Consider the following 23679-nt stretch of genomic DNA (forward strand, 5'->3'; position numbering starts at 1 on the left):
CATGCAGTGCAAGACTTAATATTGTCAAAATGGCAATTCTACCAAATTCATCTACAGATTCAGTGTAATCCTGACGAAAATTCTAAAAGCCATTTTTGTACATTAACGGAAAAGCCAAACCTCAAGTTCACCTTGAATTGCTAGGGGCCCTGAATAGCTAAAATAATCTTCAAACACACGGATCAAAGTCAGATGACTCACACTTCTCAACTTCAAAACAATTGCAAAGCTTCAGTAATCCAAACTGTGTGCTTTGGCACATGAATGGACATACAGACCAACAGAATGGAACTGAAACTCTACAAATAAACCCAATCATATCTGGTCAATTCATTTTCAACAAGGATGCCAAATCCATTCAATGGGAAAAGAAGAGTCTCTTCAACAAATGGTACAAAGAAAACTGGATTTCCACATGCAAGAGAATGAAGCTCAACTTTTACCTCACACCAGACAAATAACTCAAAATGATCAGCGAACTAACTAAAGATAATAAATAGAAGAAATTATGGGGATTTGGCAATGGGTATTTACATATGACACAAAAAGCATAAACGACAAGATAACAAATTGGATTACGTAGAAATTACAAATCTTGTCCATCACTGTTTAGGAAGCATTGAGTTTCTGTTTATAGGACAGAAAATTTGGCAATGGATATTGGTGACAGTTGCACAACATGATTGATGTAATTGGTGTCACTGAACTGTGTACGTGAAGATGCTGAACTGGCAAATGCTTTCTTTATATAGTTTTACAACAATAAAAAAGGTAAAAATAATCTTTAAGAAGTAAACACGTTCTAAGGGAAAAAAAGACATTATCAAGAAATTAAAAAGAAACACTGGGGGTGGAGTGAAGATGGCAGAATAGACAGACGCTTCTGTTGAGCCCTCTTTACAACAAAGACCCGAAAAAACAAGTGAAACGAATATATGTGTGACAAGCTGGGAGCCCTGAGCGTCAAAGGCAAGCTTAGACAATGAACTCAGGGGTAGGGGAAGGAAGAGACCATTCAGAAGCGCAGAGGAGTTACCGGACGTGAATCACGGGGAGCCCTCAGGCAACATTCCCAGAGCGGCTATGGCAGTGGCAGCGGCGGTGGACGGCTGGACCCAGCATTCAGATGCAGTTCCTTCAGAGAGAAGCAGCGGGCCACACAGCCTGCTCACACCTCCGGAACCTACGGAGAAGGGCACTCTCGGCAAAAGGTAACTACTTGAGTATATTTTACCACCCCACCCCCACCCCCAACCCAGCTTCAGCAGCCGAATTCCGGGGCCTGAGATAGACCCTGGTGAGCACCTGGAGTCGTCCTCCTGGCCTTATGGAAGGAAAAAATTTGTATCTGGGGGGAAAAGATAATTTGCTACCTCCATTAACTGGGGAAGTTCAGGACAGAAGCGGCTCCTGTCCAGGTATAAACCATCCGTGGACCCTGAGCACCTTTCCCTTCTGCATGGACCTGTTTGGGCTTATTTCAGGAGAAAAGGCCCTTGTAGGCAAACTCCAACCATTTTAGCGGTGCGGTGGACAGCTGGGTATTTGACGTTTGATATTGCTTTGCCTATGAAACAAAATCCTCACCTACCCAGAACAGGGTCCTGATGACTGCTGGCTCCACTTGGGTTGCCCAGCCACGCGGGACACTCGTCCAGGGAAAACTGCTACCTACCAGTCCTTACACCAAAAACTTCGGGTGCCCGTGGTCCCTCTGCAGAGCCCATCCACCACCGCGCTCTAGGGAACAGAGACGCATTTTCCTCAGGGACACTTGGGGGTCAGTTTTCAGTCCCCTGCCTTGTTCAGAGCATGACCCTCTGCTACAATCAGATACCGGTATATACGCCAATCACCCCTGCCCCTCTCAGACTGTAGGACAGAGCCTGTACCACACACTTGATATCAGCTACCTGGAAACCTGAGCTGAATTCATACAAGAAAACTGAATGGACTACTAGACTGATATACCTGATAACACCTCTACCCAGCTAAGGACAGGACACCAGAGCTGCAAAGGAGAAAATAATCCAGCTACTCACTCAGGCAACCCATAGGGGTATACCAAAACAAAACAAAACAAAGCAAGCAGCTACGACACAGTAAGCAACCATAAACTAATACAATAACTTATACATAGCTCGGAGACAGCAGTCAATATCAAGTCACATAAAGAAACAGGCCATGATCACCTCAACCGGCTCTCAAAACAAAGAATCCAGGGATCTTTTAGATGAAAGTGCATCCCTGGAATTACCAGATGCAGCACACAAAAGAACCTTTCAAGGCATCAGGAAGGAAATGAGGCAATATGCAGAACAAGCCAAGGAACACACAAAAAAAGCAACAGAAGAAATCAGAAAGATTATTCAGGAATATAATGAAAAGTTTAATAAGCTGGAAAAATCCGTAGACAGACAGCAATCAGAAATTCAGAAGATTAACAATAAAATCACAGAATTAGATAACTCAATCGAAAGTCACAGGAGCACAAGTGAGCAAGTAGAAGCTAGAATTTCTGAACTTGAAGATAAATCACTTGGCACTAATATATTTGAAGAAAAATCAGATAAAAGAATTTTTAAAAATGAAGAAAACTTAAGAATCATGGGGGACTCTATCAAGAGAAATGACCTACGACTGATTGGAGTACCAGAACAGGGAGGGAGAACAGAAAATACAGAGAAAATTGTTGAGGATTTGTTGCCAGAAAACTTCCCCGATAGTGTGAAAGATGAGAAGATATCTATCCGAGATTCTCATGAAACTCCACATAAGGTAGATCTTAAAAGAAAGTCGCCTAGCTTGCCAAAAACAAAGATAAAGAGACAATTATAAGAGCAGCAAGGGATAAAAGAAAAGTCACCTACAAGGGAGAGCCAATAGGAAAATTCTCAGACTACTCGGCAGAAACCATGCAGGCAAGAAGGCAATGGAATGACATATTTAAAAAACTGAAGGAAAAAAATTGCCTGCCGAAAATCATATACCCATCAAAACTGCCTCTTAAATGAAGGTGAAATTAAGACATTTCCAGATAAACACAACTTGAGGGAATTCATAAAAACCAAACCAAAACTATAATAAATACTAAAGGGAGTTCTTTGGTTAGAAAATCAATAACATCAGGTATCGACCCAAGACTAGAACACGGGGCAGAGCGACCAGAAGTCAACCCAGACAGGGAAATCCAAAAAAAAAAAAAAGCAAGATTCAAAAAAAAAAAAAAGCCCAACACAGGGTAACGGCGATGTTATTATATAAAAGAAGACAACATTAAAATAAAAAGAGGGAGTTAAGAAATGTAACCATACACCTTCCATATGGAGAAGAAGATACGGCGATACAAAGAAATAAAAGTTAGGTTTAAATTGAGAAAAACAGGGGTAAATAATGAGGTAACAATAAAGGAGACAAACTATCCCACTCATCAAAATAAAATACAAGGGAAAAATACAGGCTCAGCAGAAACAAAATCAGCAACAACAAATATGAGGAAAGGACAATATACAAAGAAAATCTACTCAGCACATGAAATCAAGTGGGAAAAAAAAGCTGTCAAAACACAAAAAAAGACATCAAAATGATAGCACTGAAGTCATACCTATCCATAATTACCCTGAAACTAAATGGACTAAATGCACCAATAAAGAGACAGAGAGTGGCAGAATGGATTAAAAAACAAGATCCGTCTATCTGCTGCCTACAAGAGACACACCTTAGACTTAGAGACACAAACAAACCAAAACTCAAAGGATGGAAAAAAATAGATCAAGCAAACAACAATCAAAAAAGAGGAGGAGTGGCAAAATTAATTTCTGACAAAATAGACTTTAAAGTTAAATCCATCAGAAAGAAGGAAGGACGCTATATAACGATTAAAGGGACAATACACCAAGAAGATATAACCATAATAAATATTTATGCACCCAATGACAGGGCTTCAAGATACATAAAACAAACTCTATCAGCATTGAAAAGTGAGATAGCTCCACAATAATACTAGGAGACTTCAACACACCACTTTCGGTGAAGGACAGGACATCCAGAAAGAAGCTCAGTAAAGACATGGAAGATCTAAGTGCCACAACCAACCAACTTGACCTGGTAGACATATGCAGAACACTCCACACCACGCCAACCAACTATACTTTCTTTTCTAGTGCACATGGAATATTCTGTACAATAGACCACATATTAGGTCATAAAGCAAGCCTTAGCAAAATCCAAATCACTGAAATATTACAAAGCATCTTCTCTGACCATAAGGCCATAAAAGTGGAAATCAAGACCAGGAAAAGCAGGGAAAAGAAATCAAACACTTGGAAACTGAACAATACCCTGCTCAGAAAAGACTGGATTTTAGAAGACATTCAGGGTGGAATAAAGAAATTCTGACAATCCAATGAGAATGAAAACACTTCCTATCAGAACCTTTGGGACACAGCAAAAGTGGTGCTCGGAGGCCAATTTATATCAATAAATGCCCACATCCAAAAAGAAGAAAGAGCCAAAATCAAAGAACTATCCCTACAACTTGAACAAAGAGAAAGACAGCAACAAAAGAAACCCACAGGCAACAGAAGAAAACAAAAAATAAAAATTAGAGCTGAACTAAATGAAATAGAAAACAGAAAACCAATTGAAAGAATTAACAAGACCAAAGGCTGGTTCCTTGAAAAAAATCAACAAAAGTGATAAACCATTGGCCAAACTGACAAAAGAAAAACAGGAGAGGAAGCAAAATAACCCAATTCAGAAATGAGATGGGCAATATTACAACAGACACAACAGAAATTAAAAAAAATCATATCAGATTACTATGAAAAACTAAAACAAATTTGAAAACCTAGAAGAAATGGATGAATTCCTAGAAACGTACTACCTACCTAAACCAACACAGAGGTAGAACAACTAAATAGACCCATAACGAAAGAAGAGATTGAAAAGGTAATCAAAAAAACCCCAACAAAAAAAAAGCCCTGGTCCGAACGGCTTCACTACAGAGTTCTACCAAACTTTCAGAGAAGAGTTAACACCACAACTACTAAAGGTATTTCAGAGCATAGAAAAGGATGGAATACTACCAAACTCATTCTGTGAAGCCACCATATCCCTGATACCAAAGCCAGGTAAAGACACCACAAGAAAAGAAAATTATAGACCTATATCCCTCATGAATGTAGATGCAAAAATCCTCAACAAAATTCTAGCCAATAGAATTCAACAACATATCAAAAAAATAATTCACCATGACCAAGTGGGATTCATACCACGGACGGTTCAACATTAGAAAAACAATTAATGTAATCCACCACATAAACGAAAGACAACAATCACATGATTTTACCAACTGATGCAGAAAAGGCACTTGAAAAAGTTCAACACTCATTCATGATAAAAACTCTCAGCAAAATAGGAATAGAAGGAAAATTTCTCAACATAATAAAGGGCATTTATACAAAGCCAACATCCAACATCACCCTAAATGGAAAGAGCCTGAAAACATTCCCATTGAGATCGGGAACTAGACAAGGATGCCCTTTATCACCACTCGTATTCAACATTGTGTTGGAAGTCCTAGACAGAGCAATTAGGTTAGAAAAAGAAATAAAGGGCATCCAGATTGGCAAGGAAGAAATTAAAGTATCTCTATTTGCAGATGACATGATCTCATACACAGAAAACCCTAAGGAATCCTCCAGAAAACTACTGAAACTAATACAAGAGTTCAGCAGAGTATCGGGACACACGATAAACATACAAAACTCAGTTGGACTCCTCTACACCAACAAAAAGAACATCAAAGAGGAAATCACCAAATCAATGCCATTTACGGTAGCCCCCAAAAGATAAAATAATAAATCTTACCGGAAATGTAAAAGGCTTACACAAAGAAAACTACAGTACGCTTCTGCAAGAAACCAAAAGAGACTTACATAAGTGGAAGAACATACCTTGCTCATGGATAGGAAGGCTTAACATATAAAAATGTCTATTCTACCAAAAGGGATCTATACATTTAATGCAATTCTGATCCAAATCCCACGGACATTCTTTAATGGCATGGAGAAACAAATAAGGCATTACTGAAAAAGAAGAACAAAGTGGGAGGCCTTACTTGACCTGATTTTAGAACCTACTATACCACCACAGTAGTCAAAACAGCCTGGTATTGTTACAACAACAGATACATGGACCAAAGGAACAGAATTGAGAATCCAGACATAAATCCATCCACATATAAGCAGTTGATATTTGACAAAGGCCCCAAAACGGTTAAATGGGGAAAAGACAATCTTTTTAACAAATGGTGCTGGCAGAACTGGATATCCATCTGCAAAAAAATGAAACCACACCCATACCTCACTCCATGCACAAAAACTAACTCAAAATGGATCAAAGAACTAAACATAAAATATAAAACGGTAAAGATCATGGAAGAAAAAATAGGGACAACATTAGGAGCCCTAATACATGGCATAAACAGTATAAAAAAAATTTTTTTTTTATACAAAACATTATAAAGAACGTAGAAGAAAAACTAGATAACCGGGAGCTCCTAAAAATCAAACACTTATGCTCATCCAAAGACTTCACCAAAAGAGTAAAAAGTCTACCTACAGACTGCGAAAAAGTTTTTAGCTAGGACATTTCTGATCAGCACCTGATCTCTAAAACCTACATGATACTGCAAAAACTCCACTGCAAAAAGATAACTAACCCAATTAAAAAATGGGCAAAAGATGTGAATAGACACTTCACTAGAGAAGACATTCAGGTAGCTAATAGATACATGAGGAAATGTTCACCCTCATTAGCCATTAGAGAAATGCAGATCAAAACTACAATGAGATTTCATCTCACTCCAACAAGGCTGGCATTAATCCAAAAAACACAAAATAAGAAATGTTGGAGAGGCTCTGGAGAGACTGGAACACTTCTACACTGCTGGTGGGAATGTCAAATGGTATAACCACTTTGGAAACTGATTTGGCGCTTCCTTGAAAAGTTAGAAACAGAACTGCCATGAAAAAAAAAAAATAACAACTACCATACGATCCAGCAATCTCACTCCTTGGAATATATCCTAGAGAAATAAGAGAATTTACAGGAAGAGATATATGCACACCCATGTTTACTGCAGCACTGTTTACAATAGCAAAAACATAGAAGCAACCAAAGTGCCCATCAACGGATGAATGGATAAATAAACTATAGTATATTCACACAATGGAATACTACGTATCGATAAAGAACAGTAAGGAATCTGTGAAACATTTCATAACATGGAGGAACCTGGAAGGCACTATGCTGAGTGAAATTTCTCAGTTGCAAAAGGACAAATATTGTATAAGACCCTTATTATAAGAATTTGAGAAACAGTTTAAACTGAGAAGAAAACATTCTTTTGAGGTTATGAGAAAGGGGAAGGAGAGAGGGTGGGAGAGGGGTGTTTACTAATTAAGTAGTAGATAAGAACTACTTTAGGTGAAGGGAAAGACAGCACACAATGCAGGCGAAGTCAGCACAATTGGACTAAACCAAAAGCAAAGAACTTTCCTGAATAAACTGAATACTTTGAAGGCCAGTGTAGCAGGAGTAGGGGTGTGGAGACGATGGTTTCAGGGGACATCTAAGTCAATTGGCACAATAAAATCTATTATCAAAATATTCTGCATCTCACTTTGAAGAGTGGCATCTGGGGTCTTAAACGCTAGCAAGCTGCCATCTAAGATGCATCAATTGGTCTCAAACCACCAGGATCAAAGGAGAATGAAGAATAGCAAGGACTCAAGGTGATTAGGAGCCCAAGAGACAGAAAGGGCCACATGAACCAGCAACTATATCATCCTGAGACCAGAAGAACTAGATGGTGCCCAGCTACAGCCGATGACTGCCCTGACAGGGAACACAACACGGAACCCCTGAGGGAGCAGGAGAGCAGTGGGATGCAGACCCCAAATTCTCATAAGACCAGACTTAATGGTCTGCCTGAGACTGGAAGGACCCCGGTGGTTATGGCCCCCAGACCTTCTCTTGCCCCAGGACAGGAACCATTCCCAAAGCCAACTCTTCAGACATGGATTGGACTGGACAATGGGTTGGAGATGGATGCTGGTGAGGAGTGAGCTTCTTGGATCAGGTGGACACTTGAGACTATGTTGGCATCTCCTGCCTGGAGGGGTGATGAGAGGATGGAGGGGGTTAGAAGCTGGCGAAAAGGACATGAAAAGAGAGTGGAGGGAGAGAGCTGGCAGTCTCATTACGGGGAGAGTAATTGGGAGTGTGTAGCAAGGTGTATATAGGTTTTTGTGTGACAGACTGACTTGATTTATAAACTTTCACTTAAAGCACAATAAAAAATCATTACAAAAAAAAAAAAAGAAACCCTATAGCAGAAAATGTCTGCAAGTCATATAACTTTTAAGAGTATAAGATTCAAAATATGTATACAATTCCTAAAACTCAAGAACAAAAAGACCAATATACCAATTTAAAACTGAGCAAAGGACTTGAATAGATAGTTCTGTAAGGAAGGTATATAAATCATTAAGAAGCATAAGAAACAGTGCTAAATGTCATTAGCCCTTAGAGAAATGCAAATCAAAACCAAAACGAGATACCACTTCATACCTAATAGGATGGGTATAATAATAATTAAAAAGGAAAAATAACAAGTGCTGTGGAGAAGTTTCCATGCTCATACATTGCTGTTGGAAATGTAAAATGGTGCAGCTGCTGTGGAAAACACATTGGTGCTTACTCCAAAAGGTAAACAATTATCATGGGACCCACCACTTCCACTCCTAGGTATATACCACAGGAATGGAAAACAGAGACTCCAAAAGTGACTTGTAAACCAATATTCATTGCAGTATTATTCACAATAGCCAAAAGGTATAAACCCAAGTGTCCATTAACAGCCGAATGGATAAACAATGTTTAGTATAGGCATACAATGGCATATTATTCAGCCAAAAAGGTATGAAATTCTGATACACAATACAATGTAGATATACTCTCAAAAAACTATGCCAAGTAAAATAAGCTTATATGAACAACTTAGGATACACAAATTCATACAAACAGAAAGTAGATAAGAGGATACCAGGGCTGAAGAACAGAATAATTGGGAGTTATTTCTGAATGGGTATAGAGTTTCTATTGTGGGTGACAAAAAATTTTGCAAATAGAAACTGGTAATGATTATACAACTCTGTGAATACGTTTAATACTACTCCATTGTACGTTTAGAAATGATTAAAAAAGAACATCGAACAGGAAATCACCAAATCGATACCATTTACAATAGTCCCCAAGAAGATAAACTACTTAGGAATAAATCTTACAACAGACGTAAAAGACTCATACAAAGAGATCTACAAAACGCTTCTGCAAAAAACCAAAAGAGACCTAAAGAACTGGGAAAACATACCTTGCTCATGGATAGGAAGACTATACATTATCAAAAGGTCTATTCTACCAAAAGTCTTCTATAGATTTATTGCAATTCTGATCCAAATTCCAACAACATTTTTAAATGAGATAGAGAAAAAAATCAACAACTTCATACGAAAGTGAAAGAGGCCCTGGATAAGTAAACCATTACTGAAAAACAAGAACAAAGTGGAAGGCCTTACTCTACCTGATCTTACAACCTATTACACCGCCACGAGAGTCAAAACTGCCTGGTACTGGTACAACAAAAGATCCACAGATCAATGGGACAGAATAGAGCATTTGATATTTGACAAAGGCCTCAGAACAGTTAAATGGGAAAAAGAAAGTCTTTTTAACAAACGGTGCTCTGGCATAACTGGATATCCATCTGCAAAACAATGAAACAAGACCCATACCTCACTCCATGCAAAAAAATACGCTTAAAATGGATCAAAGACCTAAACATGAAATACAAAACCATGAAGATCATGGAAGAAAAGATAGGGACAAAGTCAGGAGCCCTAATACATGGCATAAACAGTATACAAAACATTACTAACACTGCACGAGAAAAACTAGATAACTGGGAGCTCCTAAAAACCAAACACCTACACTCATCCAAAGACTTCACCAAAAGAGTAAAAAGATTACCTACGGAATGGGAAAAAGTTTTTAGCTATGACATTTCCGATCAGCGCCTGATCTGTAAAATCTATGTGATATTCCAAAAACTCAACAACAAAAAGACAAATAACCCAATTAAAAAATGGGCAAAGGATATGAAGAAGCACATCACTAAAGAAGACATTCAGGTAGCTAACAGATACATGAGAAAATGCTCATGATCTTTAGCCACTAGAGAAACGCAAATCAAACCAACAATGGGATTCCATCTCACTCCAACAAGGCTGGCTTTAATCCAAAAACACATAATAATAAATGTTGGAGAGCTTGTGGAATGACTGGAACACTTACACACTGCTGGTGAGAATGTAAAATGGTACAACCACTTTGGAAATCGATTTGGCGATTCCTAAAAAAACTAGAAATCGAACTACCATACGATCCAGCAATCCCACTCCTTGCAATATATCCTCGAGAAATAAGAGACTTTACACGAACAGATATATGCACACCCATGTTCACCGCAGCTCTCTTTACAATAGCAAAAACTTGGATGCAACCAAGGTGGCCATCAACGGATAAATGGATAAATCAATTATGATATACTCACACAATGGAATACTACACATCAATAAAGAACAATGATGAATCCATGAAACTTCTTATAACACGGAGAAATCTGGAAGACATTATGCTGACTGAAATTAGTCAGATGCAAAAGTACAAATATTGTGTAAGGCCACTATTATAAGACCTGGAGAAATAGTTTAAACAGAGAAGAAAATGTTCTTTGATAGTTCTAAGAGGGTGGAGGGAGGGAGGGAGGGAGAGGGGTTTTCACTAATTAGATAGTAGATAAGTTTTTCTTTTAGGTGAAGGGAAAGACAACACACAATACAGGAGAGGTCAACACAACTGCACTAAACCAAGAGCAAAGAAGTTTCCCGATTAAACTGAATGACTAGAAGGCCAGCGTAGCACGGGTGGGAGTTTGGACACCATGGTTTCAGGAGACATCTAAGTCAACTGGCATAATAAATCTATTAAGAAAACATTCTGCATCCCACTTTGGAGAGTGGCCTCTGGGGTCTTAAACGCTAGCAAATAGCCATCTAAGATGCATCAACTGGTCTCAATCCACCTGGAGCAAGGAAGAATGAAGAACACCAAAGACACAAGGTAATTATGAGCCTAAGAGACAGAAAGGACCACACAAACCAGAGACTACACCAACCTGAGACCAGAAGAGCTAGACAGTGCCTGGCCACAACTGATGTCTCCCTTGACAGGGAACACAACAGAGAAGCTCTGAGAGATCAGGAGAGCAGTGGGATGCAGACCCCTAATTCTCATAATAAGACCAGACTTAATTGTCAGAATGGGACTAGAAAGACCCCAGAGGCTACAGTCCCCAGACCTTCTGTTAGCCCAAAATAGGAACCATTCCCAAAGCCAACTCTTCAGACAGGGATTAGACTGGAATATGGGATGGAAAATGATACTGGTGAAGAAGGAACTTCTTGGATCGAGGGGACACATGAGACTATGTTGGCATCTCCTGTATGAAGGGGAGATGAGAGGGCAGAGGGGGTCAGAAGCTGGCCGAATGGACACGAAAAGAGAGAATGGAGGGAAGGAGTGTGTTTTTTCATTAGGAGGAGAGCAATTAGGAGTTTTTAGCAACGTATGTATAAATTTTTGTATAAGACACTGACTTGCTTTCTAAACTTTCACTTGAAACACAAAAAATATTAAAAAAAAAAAAAAAAGAAATCAAATGATGTATTGCACCGGGCAAACCTGCTGCAAAAGACCTCTTTAAAGTGCTAAAAGGCAAAGCTATCACTTTAACGACTAAGGTGCACCTTACCAAGCCATGCTGTTTTAAGGCACCTCATACGCATGAGAGAGCTGGACAACGCACACGGAAGACCGACGAACTGATAACTTTGAATTATGGTATTGGAAAAGAATATTGAATATACTGATTGCTGGTGGAACAAACAAATCTGTCTTGGAAGAAGTACAGCCAGAATGCCCATTACAAGAAATAATGTCCAGGTTTGGTCTCATGTTCTTTTGACATGTTATCATGAGGGATCAGTCCCTGGAGAAGGATATCAAGCTTGGTCAACAAGAGGGTCATCGAAAAAGTGGAAGACCCCCAACGAGATGGATTGACGCAGTGGCTGCAACAATGGGCTCCGGCATAACAATGATTGTGAGGATGGTGCAGGACCAGGCAGTGTTTCACACTGTTGTACACAGGATCGTTATGAGTCACAATTGACTCAATGAGATCTAACAATAAAGAAAAGGATTAGGATTTTGAACATGCCAAACTTGATGTATCTATTAAACTTCCATGTGGAGAATCTAACAATCTGGAGTGATCCTGTCTAGAGATATGCATTTTGGAGTCCTCAGGGAGGGTGGACACTACAACTGTCGACAGACCAAGTGACAAGATAGGAATGGCCATGTGAGGAGCTGGGCGGGAGGGTAGCTAGCAGGGATTAATGAATGCTGAGGCAACAAGCTGCGTAGATCACAAACGGGCCTATGACAATGCATCTGTAGGCGCGGTAGCCCTATACACCACAGGAAACCTCTACATCGTTGCACAAATAATTATATGACATGAGATACGGAGTATAAAGAGAATCCCAGATGCCGTGAGGAAGAACAGTAATGGCCCCGAAGTATACTTTCTGAAGAAGTTACATTTGATCAGAGACCTGAAAGATTGGTAAAATCTAGTTAGCAGTCGGGGCTGGAGAGGGACAATTTAGGATGAATGGAACAGTAGAGACGACAGGGTATTTGCAGTTTCCTTATGATTGCAGTCCAGAGAGTGAAACAGGGAAAGTAATAACTGAAGTTTTAGGCGCCAGATAATGGAAGACTGAATAGGCTGCATTCAGAATTTGGAACTTCTCCTAAAACTAATGGGAATTCATGAAAGGATTGTAAACACGGGAGTCATTTGATTTATTTTTGCAAGGATATTCTGGTTAGAGTGTGAAGAAGTGAACACACAGAGAGGTCAAGATGGATGTGGCAAGATGCAGGCCAATGTCAGACTTCCTGCAGGAGGAGAAGAGAACGTGAATATTCATTCACTGTTTCTTTTTCTGTCTTATGGCTCAAACCCCAGTTCATGACAGCGTTTGCGATCTCATGCTTTGGACTACTCATTTCGAAATTCTCAGTTCTCTTAATTCTTCCCCCGAATACTACACATAAAGCTAGTACGATAAAAAATATTTTGAGTCTCAGAATTGCCGTGGTAATAAAATATATATGCCAATGGAATTATAAAAAATTTCCAACATTAACATTTTAACTTGTGTTTAGAAAACTTAGCAGTAAGATTTAATAGCACTGCAAATTTTTAACAACCAAAGATGATAAATACAGCAACAGGAGACCTGTAGCTGTGTAAATAGTCTACTCAAAGAAGCTTGGCTTTAGAATTCTGCCATAGATATCTACCACTGCTACTACAAAAATACCACAAGAAGATGTCTTTAACAAAAAGAAATTTATTCTCTCACAGTTGAAAAGGCTAGAAGGCTAAATTCAGGGACTAGCTCCAAGGGAAGGGTCTACGGGAAAGTCCTTGTCATCAATCTTACCCTGGGTCCAGGAGCTTCTCAGTGGAGGGACCCTGGGTCCAAAGTAGGCGCTCCTCTTCTGTTTCTTCTTCCTTGGTGGTAAAGAGATCCCTTCAGACTAAATTATGACATAAGGCTGGACAGTTGATACACCCCCGAGGCAGAAGAGTAAAGGTGTACTGCTGACCTTGCCAGCTTAAGGCAAATGGCTTCTGGAGGTCCTTTGAAACAGGTATGGAGAAAAAGGCATTACACACATCAACAGGTCCATACGAGGTACCAGGAGATATATTTAATTTGCTAAAGCAATGAAACCACATCTGGAACAGCAGCTGCAATAGCAGTCACCACCTGGTTAAGTTTTCAATAATCCACTGTCATTCTCCAAGATCCACCCGTTTTTTCATGGGCCACATACGCAAGTTGAATACAGATGTGGTGGGAATCAACACCCCTGGATCCTTCAAGTCCATGATGGTGGCAATAATCTCTCCAATCCCTCCAGGAATGCAGTATTGCTTTTGGTTTCCTATTTTCCTAGGTAGGGGCAGTTCTAATGCCTTCTGCTTAGCCTTTCCTACCATAATATCCTTTGCTCCACATGTCAGGGAGCCAACGTGTGGGTTCTGCCACTTGCTGAGTATGACTACTCCAATTACACATTCTGGATCTGGGGAAATCACTACAGTACGGGTTTGGGGACCCACTAGACCCACTGTGAGACGGGCATGAGCTAACACTCCATTAATAAATTGACCTCTATATGCCCTCACTCTAACTAGTCCTTGTGCCTCCACACCTGCAGAATCTAATTGCAGGTCAGACTCCACATCCTCGCCCAAATCCAAACCCGACACAGTCTTGGGTTCCTTTCCCACACACTGCTTTGGCAGGGGTGGCTTGGCTTTGGACTCCAATTTGGACTGGCTGAAATCTGAGCTTGGCTCATCTCTTACTCTCACCTTAATCTCACAGAGTAAAAGTCTTTACCCATAGCTATCAATTCCAACTCATAGTGACATTACAGGACAGAAAACTGCCCCACAGGGTTTCTGAGGCTTTCATCTTTATGAAAGCAAACTGCCACGTCTTTATTCCATGGAGGGGCTGGTGGGTTCAAACCACCGACCTTTTCCGTAGCAGCTCAGTGCTTCACTACTGCATCACCAGGGATCCTTAGAGTCTTTCCAAACACCTAAATGATAGTGTTGGCAAAGAATATTGAATAATATACCACAGACTGCCGAAATAAACCAATAGGTCTTACAAGAAGTATGGCCAGAATGCTCCTTGGAGGGCGGATGGGAAAACTTCACCTCACTTACTTTAGACATGTTACCAAGAGAGACCAATCCTCCTGGACATTACGTTTGGTAAAGGACAAGGTCAGCAAAACAGAGGAAGAGCCTCAACAAGATGGACTGACACAGTGGCATCAACAATGGCCTCAAACATAGGCTACACTGAAGACATTGGTGAAAAACAAGGCTCTAGGAATTAAACACTAGTTGAGATGTTTCAACAAATGGATGCAGCAATGGAGGTACTCATGCATCTATGGCAAGAAATTTGGATGTAAGCTAACTGCCCAACCAACTGGAAGAGATATATGCGCCCATCCCAAAGAATGGTGATCCAACAGAATGTGGAAATTATCAAACAGTGTCATTAACATCACATGACAGTAATATTTTGCTAAAGGATTGGGCCACATACACTGACCAAAGCTGAGGGGGCAGGGCTGCCACGCTCAACAGGCAGAAGAATGGGCCCAGCTAAGGCCGAATGGATAGAGTCGCCACTCAGATGGGCTAGGAGAATGGGGCTGCCCGAAGCTGATGGAACAGAGTTGCTGTTCCAGTGGGCCTGGGAGGAAGAACTGAAGTTCAAGTCCTAAGGGCCTTCAGCCAGAATCCAGAGATTGTAGCCAGCACTTAGCATCTGGAGGGCAGGGCCATTGCCCCGATGGTCTCTCAGAACAGAGGGCTATTTTCAACCCTTGAGAGGTAATGTAAATTGCTGGTGATGACCCCTATCCCCTCATTCCCTCCAATTTCTACCATTTCTAATGGAAAGGTCTACCTTGTGCCTGTTCGATTCTTGTACTTTGGAAGCAAAAAACTTCTAGATTTCACAGATGAAGAGAAATTCTGCCCCAGGAAAGAATCTGGACGTGGAGTTAAGACTTTTGGGATGATATAATGGGGTGAAAGTGTTTTACATGTGGCAAGGACACGAATTTTGGGGGTCTACAGCTGGAACCCCCCGTGTCTCTCAGTTTGTCGTACTGTGGGTGCTTGTGTGTTGCTGTGATGCTGGAAGCTATGCCACCGGGATTCAGATACCAGCAGGGTTGCCCATGGAGGACAGGTTTCAGCTGAGCTTCCAGACTAAGACAGACTAGGAACAAGGACCCCAGAGTCTACTTCTGAAAAACATGAGCCAGTGAAAACCTTAGGAATAGCACTGGAACACTGTCTGATATACTGCCTGAAAATGAGCCCCTCAGGTTGGAAGGCACTCAAAAGATCACTGGGGAAGAGCTGCCTCCTCAAAGTACAGTCGACCTTAACGATGTGGATGGAGTAAAGCTTTCGGGACCTTCATTTGCTGATGTGGCACAACTCCAAATGAGAAGAAACACCTGCAAACATCCATGAATAATCGGAACCTGGAATGTATGACCTATGAATCTAGGACAATTGGAAATCATCAAAAATGAAATGGAACGCATAAACATCGACATCCTAGGCATTAGTGAGCTGAAATAGACTAGCAGTGGCCATTTTGAATCGGACAATCATATACTCTACTATGCTGGGAATGACAACTCGAAGAGGAATGGTGTTGCATTCATCATCAAAAAGAACGTTTCAAGACCTATCCTGAAGTACAACACTGTCACTGATAGGATAACGTTCATACGTCCACAAGCAAGATCAGTTAATATGACTATTATTCAAATGTACGCACCAACCACTAGGGCCAAAGATGAAGAAAGAGAAGATTTTTATCAGCTGCTACAGTATGAAATTGATCGAAAATGCAGTCAAGATGCATTGAGAATTACTGGCAATTGGAATGCGAAAGTTGGAAACAAAGAAGAAGGATCAGCAGTTGGAAAATATGGCCTTGGTGATAGAAACAATGCCAGAGATCGAATGATAGAATTTTGCAAGACCAATGACTTCTTCATTGCAAATACCTTCTTTCACCAACATAAACGGCAACTATACACACGGACCTCACCAGATGGAAAACACAGAAATCAAATTCACTACATCTGTGAAAAGACACGATGGAAAAGCTCTATCTCATCAGTCGGAACAAGGCCAGGGGCCAAGTGTGGAATAGACCATCAATTGCTCATATGCAAGTTTATGCTAAAACTGAAGAAACTCAGAGCAAGTCCACGAGAGCCAAAATATGACCTTGACTATATCCTACCTGAATTTAGAGACCATCTCAAAAATAGATTTGACGCATTGAACACTGCTAACTGCAGACCAGACGAGTTGTGGAATGACATCAAGGACATCATCCATGAAGAAAGCAAGAGGTCATTGAAAAGACAGGAAAGAAAGAAAAGACCAAGATGGATGTCAGAGGAGACTCTGAAACTTGCTCTTGAACTTCGAGCAGCTAAAGCAAAAGGAAGAATTGATGAAGTAAAAGAACTGAACAGAAGATTTCAAAGCGCCTCTCCAGAAGACAAAGTATTATAATGACACGTGCAAAGAGCTGCAGATGGAAAACCAAAAGGGAAGAACACACTCGGCGTTTCTCAAGGTGAAAGAACTGAAGAAAAATTTCAAACCTCGAGTTGCAATAGTGAAGGATTCCATGGGGAAAATATTAAACGATGCAGGAAGCATCGAAAGAAGATGGAAGGAATACACAGAGTCATTATACCAAAAAGAATTAGTTGATATTCAACCATTTCAAGAGGTGGCATATGATCAGGAACCGACGGTACTGAAGGAAGAAGTCCAAGCTGCTCTGAAGGCATTGGCAAAAAACGAGGCTCCAGGAATTGATGGAATATCAATTGAGATGTTTCAACAAACAGATGCGGCGCTGGACGTGCTCACTCGTTTATGCCAAGAAATAGGGAAGACAGCTTCCTGGCCAACTGACTGGAAAAACAAAAAAAAGAGAGATCCATATTTATGCCTATTCCCAAAAAAGGTGATCCAACTGAATGTGGAAATTATAGAACAGTATCGATATCACAAGGAAGCTAAATTTTGCCGAAGATCATTCAAAAACGGCTGCAGCAGTATATCGACAGGGAACTGCCAGAAATTCAGGCCGGTTTCAGAAGAGGACATGGAACCAGGAATATCATTGCTGATGTCAGATGGATCCTGGCTGAAAGCAGAGAACACCAGAAGGATGTTTACCTGTGTTTTATAGACTATGCAAAGGCATTCGACTGTGTGGATCATAACAAACTATGGATAACACTGCAAAGAATGGGAATTCCAGAACGCTTAATTGTGCTCTTGAGGAACCTTTACATAGATCAAGAAGCAGTTGTTAAGATGGAACAAGGGGATACTGATTGGTTTAAAGTCAAGAAAAGTGTGCGTCAGGGTTCTATTCTTTCACCATACCTATTCAATCTCTATGTTGAGCAAATAATACAAGAAGCTGGACTATATGAACAAAAACAGGGCACCAGGATTGGAGGAAGGCTCATTAGCAACCTGCGTGATGCAGATGACACAACCTTGCTTGCTGAAAGTGAAGAGGACTTGAAGCACTTACTGATGAAGATCAAAGACCACAGCCTTCAGTATGGATTACACCTCAACATAAAGAAAACAAAAATCCTCACAACTGGACCAATGAGCAACATCGTGATAAACGGAGAAAAGATTGAAGTTGTCAAGGATTTCATTTTACTTGGATCCACAATTAACAGCCATTCAAGCAGCAGTCAAGAAATCAAAAGACACATTGCATTGGGCAAATCTGCTGCTAAGGACCCCTTCGAAGTGCTGAAGATGAAGATGTCACCCTGAAGACTAAGGTGCACCTGGCTCAGACCATGGTATTTTCAATGACATTATACGGGTGTGAAAGCTGGACAATGAATAAGGAAGACCAAAGAAGAATTGACGCCTTTGAATTCTGGTGTTGGTGAAGAATATTGAATATACCAGGGACTGCCAAAAGAATGAACAAATCTGTCCTGGAGGAAGTGCGGACAGAATGCTCCTTTGAGGCAAGGATGGCGAGAATGCGTCTTACGTAATTTGGACACATTGTCAGGGAGGATCAGTCCCTGGAGAGGGATATCATGCTTGGCAGAGTACAGGGTCACCGGAAAAGAGGAAGACCCTCAAGGAGCTGGACTGACACAGTGGCTGCAACAATGAGCTCCAGCATAACAACGATTCTAAGGATGGCGCAGGGCCGGGAAGTGTTTCGTTCTGTTGTGCGTAGGGTCGCTATGCGTCACAACCGACTCGACGGCACCTAACAACAACAACAACAAGGTGGAATGTCATGGATTGAATAGAAAGGGATAAAACGCGTTTACGAAAGTCACAGCCCAGATCCGATGGAAGGGAAGGTTCCCTGGGGTGTGACCTCTATCACCTTTTATCTTCCAAGAGATAAAAGGAGAGAAATGTAATCAGAGAGATATAAGTACCTCATGCCACCAAGAAAGATGTGCCAGGAGCAGAGCACGTTCTTTGGACCTACGGTCACTGTGCTGAGAAGCTCCTAGGCCAGGAGAAAATGATTCATGACAAGGACCTTCTCCCAGAAACAACAAAGATAGAAAGCATTGCCAGGGAGTTGGCACCCTGAATTCAGACTTCTAGCCTCGTAGACTGGGAGAGAATAAATTTCTTTGTTAAAGCCATCCACTTGTGGTATTGCACTTATAGCAGCACTAGATAACTAAGACACTTAGAGAAGTAGAGGGTTAGGGAGAAAGAGGAAGACCTTGACAAGACAGACTGACACAGTGGCTGCAACAATGGGCTCAAACACAGCAACAATTTTGATGATGGGGCAGAACCAGGAAGTGTTTTGTTGTGTTGTACCTAGGGTCACTATGAGTCAGAATCAACTCGACAGCATCTAATAACAACAACAGCCACTATGCAAGGCAGGAACGCAAGCGGAAATCTATATACAACTTTTCACTGCAGCACTTTTCACAAGAAGCAAAAGATGAACACAGCCAATATGTCCATCAGCAGGTGAATGGATACACAAACTTTGGTACGTACACACAACTCCACAGGGTTTTCAAGGCTCTGACCTTTCAGAAGGAGATCACCGGGAATGTCTTCTGAGAAGTCTCTGGGTGGGTTTGAACCCCCAAACTAGTAGATGAGCAATTAACTGCTGGTGCAAGCCAGGGACTTCCAATGGAATATTACACACACTCCCAAAAATGAAGTCTTGATGCATACGACAACATGGATGAAGCCTGAAAACACCAAGCTGAGAAAAGTCAGTCAGTCAGAAAAGGAGAGATGCATTCTGATCTCACCTATAGGGCAGAAGCAAATATACACAAAACAAAGCTTATTAGTGGTTACCAGGGGTGACAGGGAGGGGGAAGGAAGAGTTTTTGATTAGGATCATTGAGTTTATGAGAAAGGTAGTGGAATGATTTCGAACATAAACCGTGAAATGCTTGCACAGCTTGAATATAAGCAATGTAACAAATGCACATGTAGAAATTGTTGAAATGGCGTGTTTTATTATGTATATTTGCAACACAATAAAAAAAATAACATGAAGATCAATAAAAAGGAAAGAAAAGCTCTGTGGAATTCTCGCTCTACACACACAGACACACACACACACACATTTTTCTTCTAAAAAAAATGAGTAAAGAATCCCTGAGAGCAAAAAGCACAGTCAATTACCCCCCGTTTTTATTGGTCCATTTCTTGTGGTGACCTCATAAGGAGCCAATTCTTTGGAACTCCAAGCCCCTATATAAGTCCCTGGAAACCTAGGTTTGTGGTCTTTCTGGCTCAGGAAGCTCCTTCAGTGACCTGAGACATCGTGACCAAACTTGGCTTGTTTTCTCTTTAAATTGTGGTTTTTCTATTTCCTCGCCAGCTATTCTTATTTTCTCTTTGTTTTTCCTCATTTGCATTCATTCGTTTTTCCTTTTATTCTTCCTTTACATCCTCAATTTTTCTTTTTTTCTATGTACTTGTTAATTTTTTTATCATCTTACTATTATTGTTTTATTTTGTATTTTTTCTTATGCTCATGTTATTTATTCCTTTTTTGAATCTTTCTCATTGATTTCTTGTTTTGTTTATATATACAATTTATCTTATTTTTATCAGTTTTTAAAATTTTACTTCCTCTTTTCTCATTTTACCTTTTTGATTATATTTTAACTTTTTCTCATTTTTTCCATATTTCATTAAGTTTTTAGTCACCACTTTTTAGGGTTTTGGGTTTTTAAGTTTTTAATCCTACCACCAGGGCACCTCTTATCCCAAAGCCCGCTACGCCTTCGCACCATAGCCAACATGCTGCAGAGCCACTTAGCCTTCTCTGCTGTGGAGGAAACTCATGTGGGACGCTACCACCTCCTCAGAACCATCGGCAAGGGGGCATCTGCCAAGGTCAAGCTGGCCCAGCACATCATCACCGGCCAAGAGGTAGCCATTAAAATAATTGACAAGATCCAGCACACGTCCTCCGACCTCCACAGACTATACAGAGAGATAGAAATTATGAAGGATCTCCATCATCCAAATATTGTAAAGCTGTTTGAAGTCATAGAGAATGAGCACGCCCTCTATATAGTGATGGAGTATGCAAGTGGAAGGGACCTCTTTTACCACCTAGTGAATCATGGCTTCATGAGCGAAAAAGAGGCCCAAACGAAATTCCAACAAATAGTGTCAGCGGTGAAGTACTGCCACGACAAGAGTATTGTTCATAGGGATCTGAAAACAGAAAACCTACTATTGGACAAGCGAATGAACATCAAACTTGCAGACTTTGGTTTAGGAACTGAATTCACCCCAGGGAGCAAGCTGGATACCTTCTGTGGCACTCCCCCTTATTCTGCCCCAGAACTCCTTCAGGGAGAAAAGTATGACGGACCCCCAGTGGATGTGTGGAGCCTGGGAGTCATCCTATACTTCATGGTAACTGGATCTCTGCCTTTTCGTGGGAAGACCTTGACGAAGCTGCGAGAGCAGGTGCTGCAGGGACAATATCACGTTCCCTTCCACATGTCTAGCCAGTGTCAACACCTGCTCAGTAAAATTTTCATTCGTGACCCAAGAAAGAGAGCCACGTTAGAGGACATCCTAGCACATCCATGGATGAAGGTGAGCCACGAAGAAAAACAAAAGCTCTATGTGCAGCCACTCCCAGACTACGATAACCACTGGCACACTGAGGTGACGGTGAACACAGGTTACGTGCAGGAAGACATTCATGACTCACTGTTGAACCACAATTACAATGATGCGAACGCCACCTATCTGATCCTGCGTCACGACACATATGAGATTGACAGCCACACCAGCACCCTGGAACCCCAGGCTGAAGCCCATTGCACCGATAGCCACACTCCTTCCTCATCCCATGAAGTGCCTCCTACCGTCTGTCCTAAACCCAAACAGCGTAGTTACACCGAGCCCACCATTCCCACCTTTGGTTACTACATCCGCGATGCTTTGAACACTCTCTCTGAGGGAGGGATGGGGACCTCCATGGTGTCTACTTCTCCATCATTCTCCCTGGCCCTGGCCCACCTGCGGCAGCAATCTACCACAGCCTGGGCACAGCCCAACCAGGACTCTGACCTGTATGCCAAGGGGAGAAACAGTGAGGTGCCACAGCCCATCACACCACCCCAGTGTGTTTCTGTGCCTTCCTCCTCAGCCTACACCATCAACGAGAGTGCCGGGGCCCCGGAGAAAACCAGTTTTACCCAGGGAATGTCAAATCTAAGCTCCGCAAATGAGGAGCAGGTGCATGAGTTACCTGACCAGCCGAGTTTGCCCCAGACTGTGAGTCTAGCCTCTTCCTCTGAGGAGCAAGTGCATGAGTTACCTGACCAGCCGAGTTTGCCCCAGACTGTGAGTCTAGCCTCTTCCTCTGAGGAGCAAGTGCATGAGTTACCTGACCAGCCGAGTTTGCCCCAGACTGTGAGTCCAGCCTCTTCCTCTGTCAGCAGCCAGGGCTGGAAGCGGGCCACTGGGAGGTTCTTTAAGCTCATGAGAAGATGCCTTTGTTTTACATATGACAAAAAGGACCACAAAGCATCGGACAGCAAAGCTGCACAAATGATCAAACCTCAACAGGCCAAACCACGCTCTCTCAAATTTACCTGGAGGATGAAGATCACCAGTTCCTTGGAGCCCGACGAGATGCTGCAGGAGATCTGTCAAGTGTTGGATGCCAATGGCTGTGACTGGGATCTCACACACAAATACACACTGCTGTGTATGAATGGCACACCAGGACAACAGGACTTCACTCAGTGGAGGATGGAGGTGTGCACCCTGCCTCGGAGGACTCTCAATGGGGTAAAAGTGAAGAGAATTTCAGGGACCTCTGAGGCCTTCAATAACATTGTCTCAAAAATCACCAGTGACCTTGCACTTTAAAATGGGGGCAGCAGCTGCCTGAGAGAAAACAGGAGTTCCAAGGTTTAAGCTCCTCTGTAATTTTGAAGGCAATGTTCGGAAAACCCACCTAAAAAAGGTGCCCGAAATTCACTTCACTTGAACCCTGTTGAGCAATCATCAAGGCAGTGTGCATACCTTCATCCTCCACTGCACAAAGTCCTCTTGGCCTGCACGTCACGTGTGCACAGCAACACATATGCCCGGGAGACATCCCACTCGCAGCTGTTGGCATCGCACACTTGGCAGATCTTCCACATCATCTCGTTGGGCTCCATGGAGCTGGTTCCTCCACGTAAACTTCAGCGACAACAGCTTGGCCTCTCCAGGTTTAAGCACTTCCACCTCGTCTT

The 23679-nt window shown here is 41.6% G+C and overlaps 1 protein-coding gene across 1 annotated transcript; it reads left to right on the forward strand.

The window, feature by feature from the left end:
* Positions 1 to 21208: 21208 nt before the first annotated feature.
* On the forward strand, positions 21209 to 23308 carry LOC126070965 (serine/threonine-protein kinase MARK2-like). The gene has a single exon (XM_049875283.1). It carries the CDS (start codon positions 21209 to 21211, stop codon positions 23306 to 23308), a length of 2100 nt encoding a protein of 699 aa, XP_049731240.1.
* The last annotated feature ends 371 nt before the right edge of the window (positions 23309 to 23679 follow it).

The sequence above is a fragment of the Elephas maximus genome, chromosome 3 (assembly GCF_024166365.1).
Source record: "Elephas maximus indicus isolate mEleMax1 chromosome 3, mEleMax1 primary haplotype, whole genome shotgun sequence".
Lineage (NCBI taxonomy): Eukaryota > Metazoa > Chordata > Mammalia > Proboscidea > Elephantidae > Elephas > Elephas maximus.